The sequence below is a fragment of the Cherax quadricarinatus genome, chromosome 6, assembly GCF_038502225.1.
Source record: "Cherax quadricarinatus isolate ZL_2023a chromosome 6, ASM3850222v1, whole genome shotgun sequence".
Taxonomy (NCBI): domain Eukaryota; kingdom Metazoa; phylum Arthropoda; class Malacostraca; order Decapoda; family Parastacidae; genus Cherax; species Cherax quadricarinatus.
The window spans coordinates 15,937,293-15,956,421 of record NC_091297.1 but is presented as its reverse complement, the minus strand read 5'-3'; the positions used below and the strand labels follow the sequence as shown (position 1 = coordinate 15,956,421).

General features: G+C 38.5%; 1 protein-coding gene across 1 annotated transcript in view; it reads left to right on the top strand.

The window, feature by feature from the left end:
- Positions 1-19,129, top strand: part of mtTFB2 (mitochondrial transcription factor B2) — a 64,740-nt gene that overhangs the window by 11,228 nt on the left and 34,383 nt on the right. The window contains exon 2 of the mRNA XM_053781526.2: positions 13,248-14,302. Within this exon, the coding sequence (XP_053637501.2) occupies positions 13,250-14,302 (1,053 nt within the window). The 5' untranslated portion in view covers positions 13,248-13,249. The remainder of the gene's footprint in view (positions 1-13,247; positions 14,303-19,129) is intronic.

The window sequence follows — 19,129 nt, the reverse complement described above, 5'->3', positions numbered from 1 at the left end:
TACATAGAAAGTGAAGGACTGAAACCTGAACAAGTGTTTAATTGTGATGAAACAGGCCTGTTTTGGAAGAAAATGCTAAGCAGGACCTACATTACTCAGGAGGAAAAGGCACTCCCAGGACATAAGCCTATGAAAGACAGGCTTACTCTGTTGATGTGTTCCAATGCTACTGGTGATTGCAAAGTGAAGCCTTTATTAGTGTATCACTCAGAAACTCCCAGAGCGTTCAGACAAAAGAATATCCTCAAGGCTAATTTGTGTGTGCTGTGGAGGGCAAACAGTAAGGCATGGGTCACTAGAGACTTTTTCTATGACTGGTTACACCATGCATTTGCCCCCAATGTGAAAGATTACCTAACTGAAAAGAAATTAGACCTTAAGTGCCTCCTGGTGTTAGACAATGCCCCTGGTCATCCTACAGACGTGGCAGAGCGACTTTATGGAGACATGAAGTTCATTAAGGTGAAGTTTTTGCCTCCTAATACCACTCCTAATACCAGGCCCGGTGGCCTGGTGGCTAAAGCTCCCGGCGGGTGGAAACATTTCGACACGTTTCCTTACACCTGTTGTCCTGTTCACCTAGCAGCAAATAGATACCTGGGTGTTAGTCGACTGGTGTGGGTCGCATCCTGGGGGACAAGATTAAGGACTCCAATGGAAATAAGTTAGACAGTCCTCGATGACGCACTGACTTTCTTGGGTTATCCTGGGTGGCTAACCCTCCGGGGTTAAAAATCCGAATGAAATCTTATCTTATCTTATCTTATCTTATCCTCTCCTGCAGCCCATGGACCAGCAGGTTATTGCAAACTTCAAAAAACTGTACATAAAAGTTCTGTTTGAAAGGTGCTTTGTAGTGACCTCAGAAACTCAACTGACTCTAAGAGAGTTTTGGAGAGATCACTTTAATATCCTCAATTGTGTAAACCTTATAGGTAAGGCTTGGGAGGGAGTGACTAAGAGGACCTTGAACTCTGCTTGGAAGAAACTGTGGCCAGAATGTGTAGACAAAAGGGATTTTGAAGGATTTGAGGCTAACCCTGAGAGGAGTATGCCAGTTGAGGAATCAATTGTGGCATTGGGGAAGTCCTTGGGGTTGGAGGTTAGTGGGGATGATGTGGAAGAGTTGGTGGAGGAGGATAATGAAGAACTAACCACTGATGAGCAGATAGATCAACTTCAACAGCAAGAGGCCAGACCTGAGGAAACTGGTTCGGAGGAGGGGAGAGAGAAATTGAAGAAGTTGCCTACTACAAAGATTAAGGAAATCTGTGCAATGTGGCTGAAAGTGCAAACCTTTATGGATGAAAATCACCCTCACACAGCTATTGCAAGCCGTGCTGGTGACTATTACACTGACAATGTTGTGAAACACTTTAGGGAAGTCATAAAGGAACGAGAGGTACAGGCCACTATGGACAGATATGTTGTGCGACAGAAGTCCAGTGACTCTGAAGCTTGTCCTAGTGGCATTAAAAGAAGAAGGGAAGTAACCCCAGAAAAGGACTTGACACCTCAAGTCTTAATGGAAGGGGATTCCCCTTCTAAACATTAAGACTCTCTCCTCCTCCCATCCCATCAATCATCACCAGATCTTCAATAAAGGTAAGTGTCATGTAATTGTGCATGCCTTTTTCAGTTTGTGTGTATTAAAATTAATATTTCATGTGGTAAAAATGTTTTTTTTTCATACTTTGGGGTGTCTTGCACGGATTAATTTGATTTCCATTATTTCTTATCGGGAAAATCCATCCGCATAACGATAATTTCGCATAACAATGAGCTCTCATGAACAGATTAATATCGTTATGCAGGGGTCCACTGTATACCAAGCAAGAGGAAACGCTTTGGTATAAAGCTATTTGTACTGTGTGACTGCAGAAGCGGTCTAGTTTTGGATATCATTGTGTACACTGGCAGTAATACTTTGAGAGATACCATGAAGTTGGGTATCTCTGGTGATGTGGTTCGAACAATGATGGAACCATATCTTGGTAAGGAGCATATGTTATTTACTGATAACTGGTACACAAGCCCCTTACTCAGTGATTTCTTGCGAGTGAACTTGACAGACGTGTGTGGCACAGTGCATCATAATCGTAAACATATGCCAAGGTTCGATGCTAGCACTCACAGAGGTGAGGTGCAAGCCTTTGCTGCCAATGACATCATGGCATTTCGGTGGCATGACAAATGTGATGTCACATTATTGACATCAGTTCACCGAAACGAAATGGTACACAGTGGCAGGCACAACAGAGAGACCAATGAACCCATTCTAAAGCCTGCAGCTGTCATGGACTACAACCTCAATATGCGCTTAGTGGACAAATGTGACATGCAGATTGGGTTTGCAGACTGTGTACGCAAGAGTTATAAGTGGTATATAAAACTTTTTTTCCATCTTGTTGATATCTCTATGCTGAATGCTTATAACATATACAAGTTGAAGACCAACAAAACACCAAAATATGGTGAATTTTGCTTGTCAGTAATCAGACAAATAATGCAAAGTACCAAGGAGCAACACCTGCAATAGACCAGCGCCCACGAAATTACAAACACACGTCATCTCGTTTCAGGCCTGGTGATCACTACCCCATGCAACTGCCTCCTACTACTGCCAAGAAAAATGCTCAGAAGAGGTGTTATGTATGTACACATACCACAAAACGCCCACAAACACGCAGAGACACTCGTTTTATGTGTGAGGAGTGTCAAGTGCCCCTCTGCATATACCCATGTTTCAAAGAGTTCCACAAGCTGCAGCAGTTCTAGGAATGTGTTTAGTGACTGTACATTATTATTATTATTATCACACCGGCCGATTCCCACCAAGGCAGGGTGGCCCGAAAAAGAAAAACTTTCACCATCATTCACTCCATCACTGTCTTGCCAGAAGGGTGCTTTACACTACAGTTTTTAAACTGCAACATTAACACCCCTCCTTCAGAGTGCAGGCACTGTACTTCCCATCTCCAGGACTCAAGTCCGGCCTGCCGGTTTCCCTGAATCCCTTCATAAATGTTACTTTGCTCACACTCCAACAGCACGTCAAGTATTAAAAACCATTTGTCTCCATTCACTCCTATCAAACACGCTCACGCATGCCTGCTGGAAGTCCAAGCCCCTCGCACACAAAACCTCCTTTACCCCCTCCCTCCAACCCTTCCTAGGCCGACCCCTACCCCGCCTTCCTTCCACTACAGCTGATACACTCTTGAAGTCCTTCCACTACATGTCCGACCACCTCAACAACCCTTCCTCAGACTACACTCTTGAAGTCACTCTGTTTCGCTCCATTCTCTCTACATGTCCGAACCACCTCAACAACCCTTCCTCAGCCCTCTGGACAACAGTTTTGGTAATCCCGCACCTCCTCCTAACTTCCAAACTACGAATTCTCTGCATTATATTCACACCACACATTGCCCTCAGACATGACATGTCCACTGCCTCCAGCCTTCTCCTCGCTGCAACATTCATCACCCACGCTTCACACCCATATAAGAGCGTTGGTAAAACTATACTCTCATACATTCCCCTCTTTGCCTCCAAGGACAAAGTTCTTTGTCTCCACAGACTCCTAAGTGCACCACTCACCCTTTTCCCCTCATCAATTCTATGATTCACCTCATCTTTCATAGACCCATCCGCTGACACGTCCACTCCCAAATATCTGAATACATTCACCTCCTCCATACTCTCTCCCTCCAATCTGATATCCAATCTTTCATCACCTAATCTTTTTGTTATCCTCATAACCTTACTCTTTCCTGTATTCACTTTTAATTTTCTTCTTTTGCACACCCTACCAAATTCATCCACCAATCTCTGCAACTTCTCTTCAGAATCTCCCAAGAGCACAGTGTCATCAGCAAAGAGCAACTGTGACAACTCCCACTTTATGTGTGATTCTTTATCTTTTAACTCCACGCATTTTGCCAAGACCCTCGCATTTACTTCTCTTACAACCCCATCTATAAATATATTAAACAACCATGGTGACATCACACATCCTTGTCTAAGGCCTACTTTTACTGGGAAATAATTTCCCTCTTTCCTACATACTCTAACTTGAGTCTCACTATCCTCGTAAAAACTCTTCACTGCTTTCAGTAACCTACCTCCTACACTGCAACATCTGCCACATTGCCCCCCTATCCACCCTGTCATACGCCTTTTCCAAATCCATAAATGCCACAAAGACCTCTTTAGCCTTATCTAAATACTGTTCACTTATATGTTTCACTGTAAACACGTGGTCCACACACCCCCTACCTTTCCTAAAGCCTCCTTGTTCATCTGCTATCCTATTCTCCATCTTACTCTTAATTCTTTCAATAATAACTCTACCATACACTTTACCAGGTATGCTCAACAGACTTATCCCCCTATAATTTTTGCACTCTCTTTTGTCCCCTTTGCCTTTATACAAAGGAACTATGCATGACTTAAGAAATCGTAATGACACGATTGCCATATTGAACCCGCGGTCATAGGTACTCCAGCCCGTTGGACTCTATGACCGCTGGTTCAATTCTATGCATGCTCTCTGCCAATCCCTAGGTTTATTTCCAACATATTAAATAATTGCACCAACCACTCCAAAACTATATCCCCACCTGCTATTAACATTTCTATTTTTATCCCATGAATCCCGGCTGCCTTACCCCCTTTCATTTTACCTACTGCCTCACGAACTTCCCCCACACTCACAACTGGCTCTTCCTCACTCCTACAAGATGTTATTCCTCCTTGCCCTATACACGAAATCACAGCTTCCCTATCTTCATCAACATTTAACAATTCCTCAAAATATTCCCTCCATCTTCCCAATACCTCTAACTCTCCATTTAATAACTCCCCTCTTCTATTTTTAACTGACAAATCCATTTGTTCTCTTGGCTTGCTTAACTTGTTAATCTCACTCCAAAACTTTTCCTTATTTACAACAAAATTTGTTGATAAGATCTCACCCACTCTCTCATTTGCTCTCTTTTTACATTGCTTCACCACTCTCTTAACCTCTCTCTTTTTCTCCATATACTCTTCCCTCCTTGCATCACTTCTACTTTGTAAAAACTTCTCATATGCTAACTTTTTCTCCCTTACTGCTCTCTTTACATCATCATTCCACCAATCGCTCCTCTTCCCTCCCGCACCCACTTTCCTGTAACCATAAACTTCTGCTGAACACTCTAACACTACATTTTTAAACCTACCCCATACCTCTTCGACCCCATTGCCTATGCTCTCATTAGCCCATCTATCCTCCAATACTTGTTTATATCTTACCCTAACTGCCTCCTCTTTTAGTTTATAAACCTTCACCTCTCTCTTCCCTGATGCTTCTATTCTCCTTGTACCCCATCTACCTTTTACTCTCAGTGTAGCTACAACTAGAAAGTGATCTGATATATCTGTGGCCCCTCTATAAACATGTACATCCTGAAGTCTACTCAACAGTCTTTTATCTACCAATACATAATCCAACAAACTACTGTCATTTCGCCCTACATCATATCTTGTATACTTATTTATCCTCTTTTTCTTAAAATATGTATTACCTATAACTAAACCCCTTTCTATACAAAGTTCAATCAAAGGGCTCCCATTATCATTTACATCTGGCACCCCCAAACTTACCTACCACACCCTCTCTAAAAGTTTCTCCTACTTTAGCATTCAGATCCCCTACCACAATTACTCTCTCACTTGGTTCAAAGGCTCCTATACATTCACTTAACATCTCCCAAAATCTCTCTCTCTCCTCTACATTCCTCTCTTCTCCAGGTGCATACACGCTTATTATGACCCACTTTTCACATCCAACCTTTACTTTAATCCACATAATTCTTGAATTTACACATTCATATTCTCTTTTCTCCTTCCATAACTGATCCTTCAACATTACTGCTACCCCTTCCTTTGCTCTAACTCTCTCAGATACTCCAGATTTAATCCCATTTATTTCCCCCCACCGAAACTCCCCTACCCCCTTCAGCTTTGTTTCGCTTAGGGCCAGGACATCCAACTTCTTTTCATTCATAACATCAGCAATCAACTGTTTCTTGTCATCCGCACTACATCCACGCACATTCAAGCATCCCAGTTTTATAAAGTTTTTCTTCTTCTCTTTTTTAGTAAATGTCTATAGGAGAAGGGGTTACTAGCCCATTGCTCCCAGCATTTTAGTCGCCTCATACGACACACATGGCTTACGGAGGAAAGATTCTTTTCCGCTTCCCCATGGACAATAGAAGAAATAAAGAAGAACAAGAGCTATTTAGAAAAAGGGGAAAAACCTAGATGTATGTATATATATATGCATGTGTGTGTCTGTGAAGTGTGACCAAAGTGTAAGTAGGAGTAGCAAGATATCCCTGTTATCTAGCATGTTTATGAGACAGAAAAGAAACCAGCAATCCTACCATCATGCAAAACAGTTACAGGTTTCTGTTTCACAGTCATCTGGCAGGACGGTAGTACTTCCCTGGGTGGTTGCTGTCTTCCAACCTACTACCTTAGGTTGGAAGACAGCATATATAGACAGTATATATACATCAAACACGGTACCTCGTAAGACGTATATATACGGCCGCAACAGTCAAAGGGTTAAAAAAAAAAAAAAAATTCTTATGCAGTGATAGAAAATCTTTTCCCGATTGTAATGACACCAAAAAAACGAAATTTGATGGAAAACTGACGGAATTACGCTCTCGCGAAGTTAGCGACCTCAGCGATATTTACAAATCAGCAATTTCGTAAACTTTGAGCTCTATTTTCGGCAAATTCCATTGTCCCAGTCGACCAAACTTATAGCTATTTCTTTAGAACTCCGTTTTTTCTATCGATTGAGTACAAGAAACTGCCCATTTACCGATTTCAACTACCCAATAACGTGGTCAGAAATTTGCAATTTGGCCAATTTCACGAAAATTAAAAAATATGACAATTCAAAATAAGGTCCAGAATGAACAATGCAGACATTCCTGGCTCTAAAATAACATTTTCTTTGTTCATCAGTCACATCTCCAAGCCCCTCTGATATTACTCTTGCTTTCTATTATGAATTTTTATTAAACAAAAAGTAGATTTACTCTTACGCATACTACTGCAATATTGTAATAATTGTATAAATAACATCAACCCATTCATGACTGCATATTAGAATGGCTAGTTGGACATTTATTGAACAATGACATCATATGTTTACTTTTGAACATCGGCAAAAATCAAACATTTCCCCTACTTTGAGCTCCATTTCAAGGTTCTTTTCATAGTAAAATCAATCAAAATCACCTCTATTTCTATAATATATTTTCCATTCTATCAAATGAAATAAAAAAAATGAGAATACAACCATAAATGCTATACAAAAATAGACCACCAAGTTGGCATTTTAATTTAAAAAAACGGTCGGAGTTTTTTTTTTCTCATTATGCACTGCATGGGTGCATAAGCAGTACTAGTACTGCTTATGCACCCTGAAAGGGTTAAGCATCTAATTTTGAAGTAATGAGTTTTGGGCTGAACAATCCTTAGCACAATATACAGTAATGAAGTGGAATTAAGGTTAAGTTGAGCGTTCTTAAATTATTTAGAAGTTTTTTGAGTAACTGGTAGGTATTGAGTATAGTTTGACTGTTTAATTTTGGGTGACGAGGTGATTGATTTTTAAGTAGAGCTTTAACCCTTTGACTGACTCAAGCCCCTTTCTGAAACTGTCATTCTATGTTGCAAAATTTTTAGAAAAAAAAAAATTATTTTTACTTATGAAATGATAGAGAATCTTTTCCCGATGGTAATGACATGAAAAGTACAAAATTTGGTCGAAAACTCATGGAATTAGGCTCCCGTGAATTAGCGGTCTCGGCGACATATATGCATCGGCAATTTTGCCGACTTTGAGCCCTGTTTTTGGCCAATTCCGTTGTTCCAGTTGACCAAACTCATAGCTATTTCTTTAGAACTCCATTTTTTTCTATCAACTGAGTACAAGAAACCGCCCATTTACTGATTTGAACTACCCAGTAAAGTGGTCAGAAATTGGCAATTTGGCCAATTTCATGCAAATTAAAAAAGATGCCAATTTCAAAGTAGGATCCAGAATAAACAATGTAGACATTCTTCGCACTAAAATAACATATCCTCTGTTCATTAGTCACATCTTTAGGCCCCTCTTATATTACTATTGCTTTCTATTTTGATTTTTTATTCATACAAAAAATACAAAATTTACTGTTATGCAGACTAATGCATTATCGTAAAAATGGTATAAATAATATCAGTGCACTAGTGAAAGAATATTATACTCCATAGTTGATGTGTATTGGACGTGTGGTGTGATTTCCTTACTCTTGAACATTGGTAGAAATCGAACATTTCCGCTACTTTGAGCTCAATTTCAAGGTCGTTTTCATCGTGAAACTAATCAAAATCATCCCTATTTCTGCAATATGTTTTCCATTTTATCACGTGAGACCATGAAAACGAGAATACAACGATAAATACTATACGAAAATACACCTCAAATTCGGCGTTTTAATCCAAAAAAACGGTCAGTTTTTTTTTCTCATTATGCACTGAGTGCTGCAGGATTTTTTTATGTGGTGCACACTGACCACACAGACCCATTCTCTCACATGTGGGCCTACCAGCTTTCTCCTGCTTGGTTTGAAGCCACTAGAATTATTGAGTATATGTACGTCCGAAACACTGCCTCGTAAGACATATATATACGACCAAAACAGTCAAAGGGTTAAAATGATTTGCAGGCAGGGGTCTTTTAGTGTGTTCTGGCAATGAATTCCAGATCTTGGGGCCTTTTGTATGGATAGCATTTTTGCATAGGGACAGATGGACACAAGGGATATCGAAGAGTGATTTGTCTTGTATTATGGCTGTGTGTTCTGTTATAGTTATCAAGGAGTTTGAGAGGAGGGCTTATATTTGTGTGTAGTGTTCTGTGTATGTAGTTGGGACAATAATAAGTGTGGATGTTTTGTATATTAACCCTTTCAGGGTCGCCAGGCCCTCTCCAAGACTTGTTCTCAGGGTCGCCAAATTTAAAAAAAAAAATTATTTTTTCTTATGAAAATATAGAGAATCTTTTCCCGATCATAATGACACCAAAAGTATGAAATTTGATGGAAAACTTATGGAATTATGCTCTTGCGAAGTTAACGGTCTCGACAATGTTTATGCATCAGCAATTTTGCCCACTTTGAACCCTATTTTGGGCCAATTCCAGTGTACTAGTCGACAAAAATCATAACTATTTCGCTAGAACTCCATTTTTTTCTACTGATTGAGTACAAGAAACCACCCATTTACCGATTTCAACTATCCAATAAAGTGGTCAGAATTTAGCAATTTTGCCAATTTCACACAAATTTCAAAAGATGCCAATTTCCAAATAGGGTCCAGAATAAACAAGAAAGATATTCCTGGCACTAAAATAACAAGGTCTCTGTTCGTTAGTCACATCCCCAGGCCCCTCTTATATTTCTTTGGCTTTCCACTTTGAATTTTTATTCTTACAAAAAATAGAAGATTTACTGTTATGCAGACTACTGCATTAGTGTAGAAATGGTATAAATAATATCAGCACACTTGTGAAAGAATATTAGACTCACCAGTTGACATGTATTAGATGCTTGGCATGATTTGTTTACTTTTGAACTTTGGTAAAAATCGAACATTTCTGCTACTTTGAGCTCAATTTCAAGATACTTTTCATTGTAAAACCAGTCAAAATCATCTCAATTTCTGTAATATGTCTTCCATTCTATAAAATGAGACCAGGAAAACTAGAATACAACAATAAATACCATACGAAAATACAGTGCAAAGTGGCTGTTTTAATCCAACAACACCGTCAAAGATTTTTTTTTTTCTCATTACGCACTGTGTGCGGCAGGATTGTTTTTATATTGTGCACACTGACCACATAGACCCATTCTTTCATATGTAGACCTACCAGCTTTCTCTCACTAGATTTGAGGGCTCTAGAATTTAGGCGTACTAGTATGTCAAAAACCCTGGTGCGTAAGCTGTACTAGTACGTCCGAAACCCTGAAAGGGTTAAGCAAGTTAAGACTCTTGAAAAGCAGCGGAGTATGCTGTCTAGTGCCGGAGTTAGTTATCAATTGGACTGCAGCTCTTTGCTGGGTTATTAACCCTTAAATGGTCCAAATGTATATATATGTTCACTTGAGCAGCACCCCAAATATTTTGAAAAGTAAAAAAATTATTTTTTTTATTGAAAAAAAGAGCACATTCTACGTGTTACAGGATAAAAAAAAAAAATTTAGGGTCAGTATTTACCGAGATGTGAGGCCCAGAAGTTGGCACTGGATGCTCACATGACAGCAACATCAAGTCCTGAGGCTTGCAGAAGTGTTGCTGATATACCTTTTTTTCCATTTTTCATATTTTATGTAATTTTTATGTTCTGATAATTACAATTTGTAGTAGTTCTTGTTATTTTATAACCAATCTTTCTTCTGACACTAGTATTAGGTACTGAAATTGTGCTCAAATTGTCACAAACACACCTTGGGGCATTCCGACGGTTCATGTCTGTTCTTTCCCACTGCCATGCGTGAAAGCCCAAATACCTATGGTGGCTTCTCGCCCTCTTTTTCTTAACCACTACCGATCTCATTCTCATGCTATCACAGTGCACGCTGATGGTTCCAAGTCTTCTGATGGCATTGGACTTGCAGCGGTGTTTTCGGACAGCATTGTGTGAGGGCATTTATTATCCCCTGTATGCCATTCTCATAGCACTTATCCGTATTGCATCTATGCCTGTGTCACCATTTGTGGTTGTTTCAGACTCCCTTAGTGTTTTACAGGCTATATGAAAATTTGATAACCTCTTCCCCTGGTTCTTCATATCCAACTTTGGTTACGCCGTATCTCTAGCAAGCATAAAGATATTGTTTTTTGTTGGGTTCCCGGTCATGTTGACTTACAGGGCAATGAATAGGCAGACACTGCTGCACTGTCAGCAGTACATGACCTCCCAGTTTCATATAGAGATGCTCCATTCACAGACTATTTTGCTGTAATTGCTACCTACCTCTGCACCTATTGGCAACAACATTGGTCTGATCTGCTCTATAATAAACTGTATTCTTTTAAACCGTGTATAGGTTTCAGGCCATCTTCTTATCATCAGTGTCGAGGTTGGGAGACTCTCTCCTGCCTTCGCATCGGCCACACTCATCTTACTCACGGGTATCTCATGGAGAGGCGCCCTGTTCCCTACTGTGAGAATTGTCAGGTTCCAGTTTCTGTTAGCCACATTCTGTTGGACTGCCCACTCTTATCAATGAGCATGCAGAATTTACCTCCAGCATAACAAGCAAGAGGGAAGAACAGCTATATACTACTCAGATCAACTTGAATGTATCAACAATACATGCACAAGGATGAACATAGAGAATATATTATAGCTAAATTTAAATCCAAAGACCTACAGAAACCTCTCACAGTGATAAACATCTACGGTGTTCCACAGTCTAACATTTACCAATTTAGTGTAAAATTAGGAAGCATGATATCTGATGCACACATGAACAAAGACCACTTGCTACTCATAGGCAACTTCAATATAAATCTCCTGCGTGACCATGACCTACAAGTAACTGAATTCACAAACACTATGAGCAACTGCTTGCTGCTACCAACAGTAACAAAACCTACAAGAATCTCGGAGACTAGTATCTCCTTATTAGACCACATCTGGACAAACACCATATCCCTTTTAAAATCAGGCATAATCACAGATAACACCACAGACCACTACCCTACCTTTCTCATAACCAACCTAGGTAAAGTGCCCTAAGACACTACTAAAGTTACCTTCAGACTACATAGCGAGACAGCTATTAATAACTTTATAACAGCAATGACAAACATCGACTGGCACAACGAGCTAGAAAACTGTACAGATATTGATGATTGTATTAATAATTTTCTAAAAAAGACCCAATACCTCTATAACATGCATTGCCCTAAAACACTAAACGGCTAAGAGACTGAACAGTCCCTGGCTAACACCCAGCATCCTCAAATCCATTAATATAGAGCACCTATATGAAAAACAGTACAGAGTAGGCAAATAACCAGAGATCAAACTAAATGTTACTTGTCAATTCTAACCAGCCTGATAAGGTAAAAAAAATTGTATTATGAGAACAGTTTACAAAACTTAAGAGCTGATATAAAAAAGACCTGGAAAACATTATCTGAAATTCTAGGAACCAAAAAGATATCTAAAAACAGAACAATCAAACTAACAATGTTAAACCAGATGAACCCCTACTCCCACCAACTGAAACAGCAAACTCAGTGTTTTCTTCTCCACCATAGGAAAAAACCTAGTGAGCAAAATCCCAACCTCAGACACCCCACCAAATGAGAAGCATTCTTCTTCTTTCCTATACTACCTAACCTCTTTTTTTATTCTCCTCATAAAAATTCTCCCTACTTTAATCTAGGAATACAGTTTTAGGACTTCAGCATCACTCCCTGAGCCACCTTAGTATGCATTTTCCAATTACATATACATGTATATGTGGTGTGTGATAAACAATTCCTTATACCTTACTATATACTAAATATCATAGAAGTATTCTTTATTCATATTACAATATAAACATTTAACATTAATCCACATCTAACTTTTTCTTTCAAATCCATCTTGTTGTGTGATAATATATCCTATCTTTTCAGTCACAGTATCCACCCCATTTCTACCCTATGCTTTACCTAGTAGTATATACTTAAAATAATTATTTCCCTACATACACATACACTACCATTCCTTGTCCATCTTCACTTCTTGCATATATACATCATTGGAACATATACAGTTCAGTATACTAATTACTTCAACACTATTTCAGTCTGCTTTGGTCATTTCTGTCTTAATTTCTTCCATCCCAAGTGATTTTCCAATGCTTTCTTAACGCTTTACTCCTTTATTTCATTTTCACTTCCATCCTTCACTCATTCTGTCTCATTCTTCATCTCAAGCATGAAGTGTGATTCCACTCCTAGCAGACAGTCATTTGCTTCCTTCACTTTCTCAGTTTCTTTCTTCCAAACTAGTTGGCAATGGCTCACTCGTTCTTTTATTTGCATTTTGTACTTTTTTATATACTGTACATATTTAATTTCTTTTTTTTTCATATATTTTACCTTTATTGTATTATTATTTTTTTTTACAGATATGATGGCACTTAGAAGAATATCACAGCAAGGCCTGTTAACCAACCGATTATTCTACTGTGTTCATAGAGAACAGTGGGCACAGAGCTCCTTCAGAGGAATTGAACAGATGACAAAAGTGACGAGCAGTATGCGAAGCAAACAATATTCTCTAAATTCAGTTTTATATGACAGTAAAATTTATAATAATGAGAATATTGCTGAGAATAATAAGTCTGAATTATCTGTCCATCCTGAAGTGCCCTCCATTAAATTAGAAACAAATAATATTAAATGTAAAATAAATGACAAGTATGATAACGAAAATGGAAAGGATCTTTTCAAAATTCTCAGGTCACACTTAAAAAATGTCACAAGTGGTAAACGGCAGTACATTATGGATTTTGATGTAGCAGAAAAGCTTGTGAGGCATTTAAGTAAAGATTTAGAGAAAGAAGATGTAATTGTGGAGTGCTCTCCTGGTCTTGGTGTTCTCACTAGAAAACTTTTGACGCAAACAAATCATAACATAATTGCTTATGAACCTCATGAGTCCCTAAGATCCAGCCTTGTGGACGTCCTAGGTTTGCAGTATCCTTCACGTTTACACATCTATGATCTTGATGTGCAAAAGTTTTATTCATATTATATTAGTGAAAGAAGAGACCCAGGACGAAAATTACTACACAAACTTTTATACCCCATGTGTTTACATGGGAACAGTGGTATATCTCCCGTCAAAATTGTAGGAGTAATTTTTGACATGAAGTTCTTTGCAAGATTGGTACTGAGTTTTGTATTTCAGTGTTGTTTTTATGAAGACATTTTTCCAATTTTTTATTTATATATTCCTAATAGGATTTTTGACAGAATTGTAGTTGGTTCAAAGAACTTTTCATACCACTACTTAAGTATCCCTTTTCAAATATATTTCCACCTGGAGCATCTGGATGTGGCATCCAGGTCTGGGTTTTACCCTCCTCTGAGGGCGCATGGAAGGAATACTAGGATGGCGCCTGGAAGCAATAATATGTATCTGATCAAGATATCACCAAGGAAAGAGCTGTGGGAAATGGTAAGTAATTGCACATATAGTAAAAGGTTTTGTTAGACTATCATTAAAAATTTAAACAAATACACAGTTCCTTTGATTCTGGTGAGAAGTATTGAAATAGGGACTTGGACCTGTTCTACCTTTCCATGGATTGAGCCTTCTTGCTTCTCACTCCTCAAGCAGTAGGGAATGGGAGTCATTTCCCCAACCTGAGAAAGGGAAGTTATTTCCCTAGTCTGGGGAATGGGAGTCATTTCCCCAGCCTGAGAAGGGAAGTCATTTCCCCATTCTGGGGAATGGGAGCCATTTCTTCAGCCTGAGGAAAGGAAGTCATTTCCCCAGTCATGGGAATTAGTCATTTCCACAGCCTGAGGAAGGGAAGTCATTTCCCCAGTCTGGGGAATTGGAGTCATTTTCCCAGCCTGAGGAAGGGAAGTCATTTTACCAGCTGGGAGAATGGGAGTCATGTCTGTTCTTCAGAAATGCTCTGCATTCTAGAGTCTTTCTTTTGTGCTTAATAATATTTTATTACTGTACATTTAAACAACATTTTGTAATATTGAAGAAAGAAATAAAGTTTGTTTCTCAATAAAACTGTTTAGTGAGCAAAGTATACCACTTTTTTATTAGAATGTGATTGCCAATGATCAAACTAACTATAGTCAAACTATAGTTAGTTTGTGCCAGATAGTTTCTTATTATGACAATCTCTCATCTAGTCATTTCTAGATATTGTACTTCAATTTAAATTATTATGAGATAGGGAAGGAAGCACTTGAGTTTTCTCTATGCTTTGTGGAGTCCAATAACCTTCCATAATGGAGAGGTACACGACCTACCACATTATTGTCATTATTATTACTTGGTATTATTATTATAATTGTTATTTTTATACTAAACCTTAAGGGGTCATACAGTACTTTGGGGAATGGGTAGCATTAAGGTTCGATCCAAGGAAGGGAAGCACAGGTCCAATTCCATGGGGTGTCCCATGGCCATGTAGGTAATGCTCTCGCATCGCACACTGAGTGTCTACGGTTCGATCCCCGGCAAAGCTGGAAACATTGGGTGTGTTTCCTTATGACACCTGCTGTCCCTGTCCACCTATTAGTAAAATAAGCACCTGGGTGTTAGTCAACTGGTGTGAGTTGCATCCTGGGGATAAAATTTACTTAAGTTGCCCAGAATGCTCTTCATAACAAGGAGTTTTCTTTATAGTAATATGTCACAGATATCAGCTAGGCCTGTATACATTGTACATGTAGAAATAAAGATTTATTATTATTGTTATTATGATGATTATTATTACATACAGCAGGGCCCCACTTATACAGCAGGTTAGGTTCCAGGCTACTGCCGGAAAGCAGACATCGCTGGAAAGCAGAACGCCATTTTTTCCACTTACAAATGCATATAAATGCCAGATAACAAATTTACACTAACACATATTAAGTTAGCTATAGAACTAGACATTAAAAGCAATGAAAAAGTATAATACACACACGGTACACCCATTACTTACCTTAAAAAATTTGAAGTCTTAATGTAGGGTGAGAGGCGAGTTTTATTTGTAGGAAGTCAGGTTTGGGAGGTATGGTAGCCAGCCAGGTCAGCTCACCACACCCCACCCACATGTAATATACTACAACAATTAATTCAAGCGCCCCAGAGCGATAAAATACATATACAGTACATTCAATAATTACCTTAAAATATTTGTAGTCTTAATGTAGGGTGAGAGGTGAGTTTTATTTGTAGGAAATCAGGTTTGGGAAGTATGGTAGCCAGCCAAGGCAGCGCTCCCCACCCCACCCCACCCCACACATAATGTAAACCATTCGAACACGTCTGGTGTTCATACACGTTTGTGTTATACCATAATACAAACACTTTACTTTGTGTAAAAGTTGTCTCCACATTGATACAGTAGAATAAATAAAGACCAACACTTCCATTCTCATGTAATTTTAAGAAGGAATGATGCTCTGACAAATTATTATTATTATTATTATTATTATTATTATTATTATTATTATTATTATTATTATTATTACAAATTATTATTATTACAAGTTGTTATTATTAATACAAGCTATTATTATTATTACAAGTTATTATTATTATAATCATAATAAAAAAGAAGAGCTAAACCCAGAAGGGTGGTGAATAGCTATAGATAGAGTGAAGGCATACGAAAGGAATAAATTTCTAGTTAAGTTACTCGTGTTTGACTAGAGAGAGCGTAATTCTTCTGACACTCTACAAACCGCTTGGTAAACAGATCTCATATTTATGTCAGTTTTTATACTGTGGGTGTATGTATGATGTTTATATGTTATGTAGTGTGTTTATTATATAATTTTGAAAAAATATAGATGGATTAATGGAAATCTCTATATTAATGTAAAAGGCAAAGGGGATAAAAGAGAGTGAAAAATTATAGGGGAATAAGTCTGTTGAGTATACCTGGTAAAGTGTATGGTAGAGTTATTATTGAAAGAATTAAGAGTAAGACTGAGAGTAGGATAGCAGATGAACAAGGAGGCTTTAGGAAAGGTAGGGGTGTGTAGACCAAGTGTTTACAGTGAAACATATAGGTGAACAGTATTGAGATTTATTTTATTTATTTATTATTAATTTGGACATGATACATAGATGTACATAAGTGTAACATGCCAAAAGCCCCTTGTATGCAGAGCATTATGGGCAGGCTTAAAATTAACTTAAGTGGTAAAAATTATAGTAAACAATTAACAATTAAGCACAAGTGAGTATTTCAAAGACAGGTCATATGGTCATTTGCTGAGTTGCTGTGCATTCAGTAGAATGGAGTATTCTGTTAGGTAATGTAATTAAAAAAAATAAAACAAAGTTTGACAGGGTCACATGTTAAACATATATGAGATACAGTTATTCAGTATTTATTTAGTTGTGGGTGAGTAAGTGATTTTTAAGTAGAGACTTGAATTTATAAACAGTGTTTCTTTTATATTCAGAGGTAATGAATTCCAGATTTTTGGGCCTTTTATGTGCATTGAGTTTTTGCATAGTGTGAGATGGACATGAGGAACATCAAAGAGTGATCTGTGCCTTGTGTTATGGTCATGTGTTCTGTTGAGGTTGGTAAGGAGACATTTGAGGGGAGGGTTTATGTCCGAGTTAAGTGTTCTATGTATGTAGAAGGTGCAGTAATAAGTATGGATGTTTTGTATGGTGAGTAGGTTTAGAGTTTTGAATATTGGTGGAGTGTCCTGCGTGTAGTGGGAATTTGTTATCATTCTGACTGCAGCCTTTTGTTGAGTGATTAGTGGTCTGAGATGGTTTATTGTTGTTGAGCCCCATGCACAAATTCCATAGGTGAGATAGGGGTAAATAAGTGAGTGATATAGGGCCAGGAGGGCTGCCTGTGGAACATAGTACTGTATCTTCGATAGTATGCCTACTGTCTTGGAAATTTTCTTGGAAATTTGTTGTATATGTGTTTGAAATTTGAGTCTATTATCAAGGTGGATTCCTAAGAATTTTCCCTCTGTGAGCTTTGTGATAGGTGATCCGTTTATCATTATGTTAAGAGGGGCATCTGTAGTTCTGTTACCAAACTGAATGAAGTGGATTTTGTCAATGTTGAGAGTAAGTTTGTTGGTCCTCATCCAGATAGATATTTTCTGTAATTCAGTATTCACAGTATTGGCTAGCATAACTGGGCTCGGGCGAAAGAAGACGTATGCAGTGTCATCTGCAAATAGTGTGGGTTTGAGTAGTTGCGATGCATTTGGTAGGTCATTTATGTAAATGAGAAAAAGAAGAGGGCCAAGGACACTTCCCTGTGGGACACCAACTGTAATTGGCTGTGCGGAAGAGTTTGCTCCATTTGTGTACACATATTGGCTTCTGTTGCTGAAGTATGACTTTAGGCAGTTGAGGGAGTGCCCTCTTATACCATAGTGTGACAATTTTATGTGGAGCAAGTCATGGTCAACTGTATCAAAAGCTTAACGTAAATCAATGAAGATCCCCAGTGGAACTTCTTTTTTCTCTAGTGCAGTGTATATTTGTTCTAGCATGTGTATAATAGCATCATTCATATTTTTATTAGGCCTGAACCCAAACTGACAGGGGTTGAGTATGTTGTGGGAGATGAGGTAGGAATACATTCGCTTATGAATTAATTTTTCGAAGATTTTAGAGAGAGGGTGTAAGTTGGATATTGGCCTATAGTTATTCAAGTCTGTTTGGTCTCCTCCTTTATGGATCAGGGTGACCCTCACTATTTTGAGAACTGCAGGGAAGGTAGAGGATTCGATGGATTTTTTAAAGAGTGTTGCAGTGATTGGTGACAGCACTTGCGACGCTTTTTTGTATACAGTGGACCCCCGGTTAACGATATTTTTTCACTCCAGAAGTATGTTCAGGTGCCAGTACTGACCGAATTTGTTCCCATAAGAAATATTGTGAAGTAGATTAGTCTAATTCAGACCCCCAAACATACACGTACAAACGCACTTACATAAATACACTTACATAATTGGTCACATTCGGAGGTAATCGTTATGCGGGGGTCCACTGTATAAAGGGTGGTAAGGTATTTAAATCTCCTGTCTTGTTTTTTAGTGTGTTGATAATAAGGGAGACTTCTGTTGGGTTAGCTGGAGCTAGGAACAGTGTGTTCGGGTAGTTGCCAGTGAGGTAGTCATTGGGCGGGGTATTTGAGCTTGGGATTTTATTGGCAAGGTTTTTTCCTATGGTGGAGAAGAAATCATTGAGTCTGTTTGCTGTTTCAGTTGGTGGGAGTTGGGGTTCATCTGGTTTTGTTAGTTGAATTGCGCTATTTCGTGATATCTTTTTTGT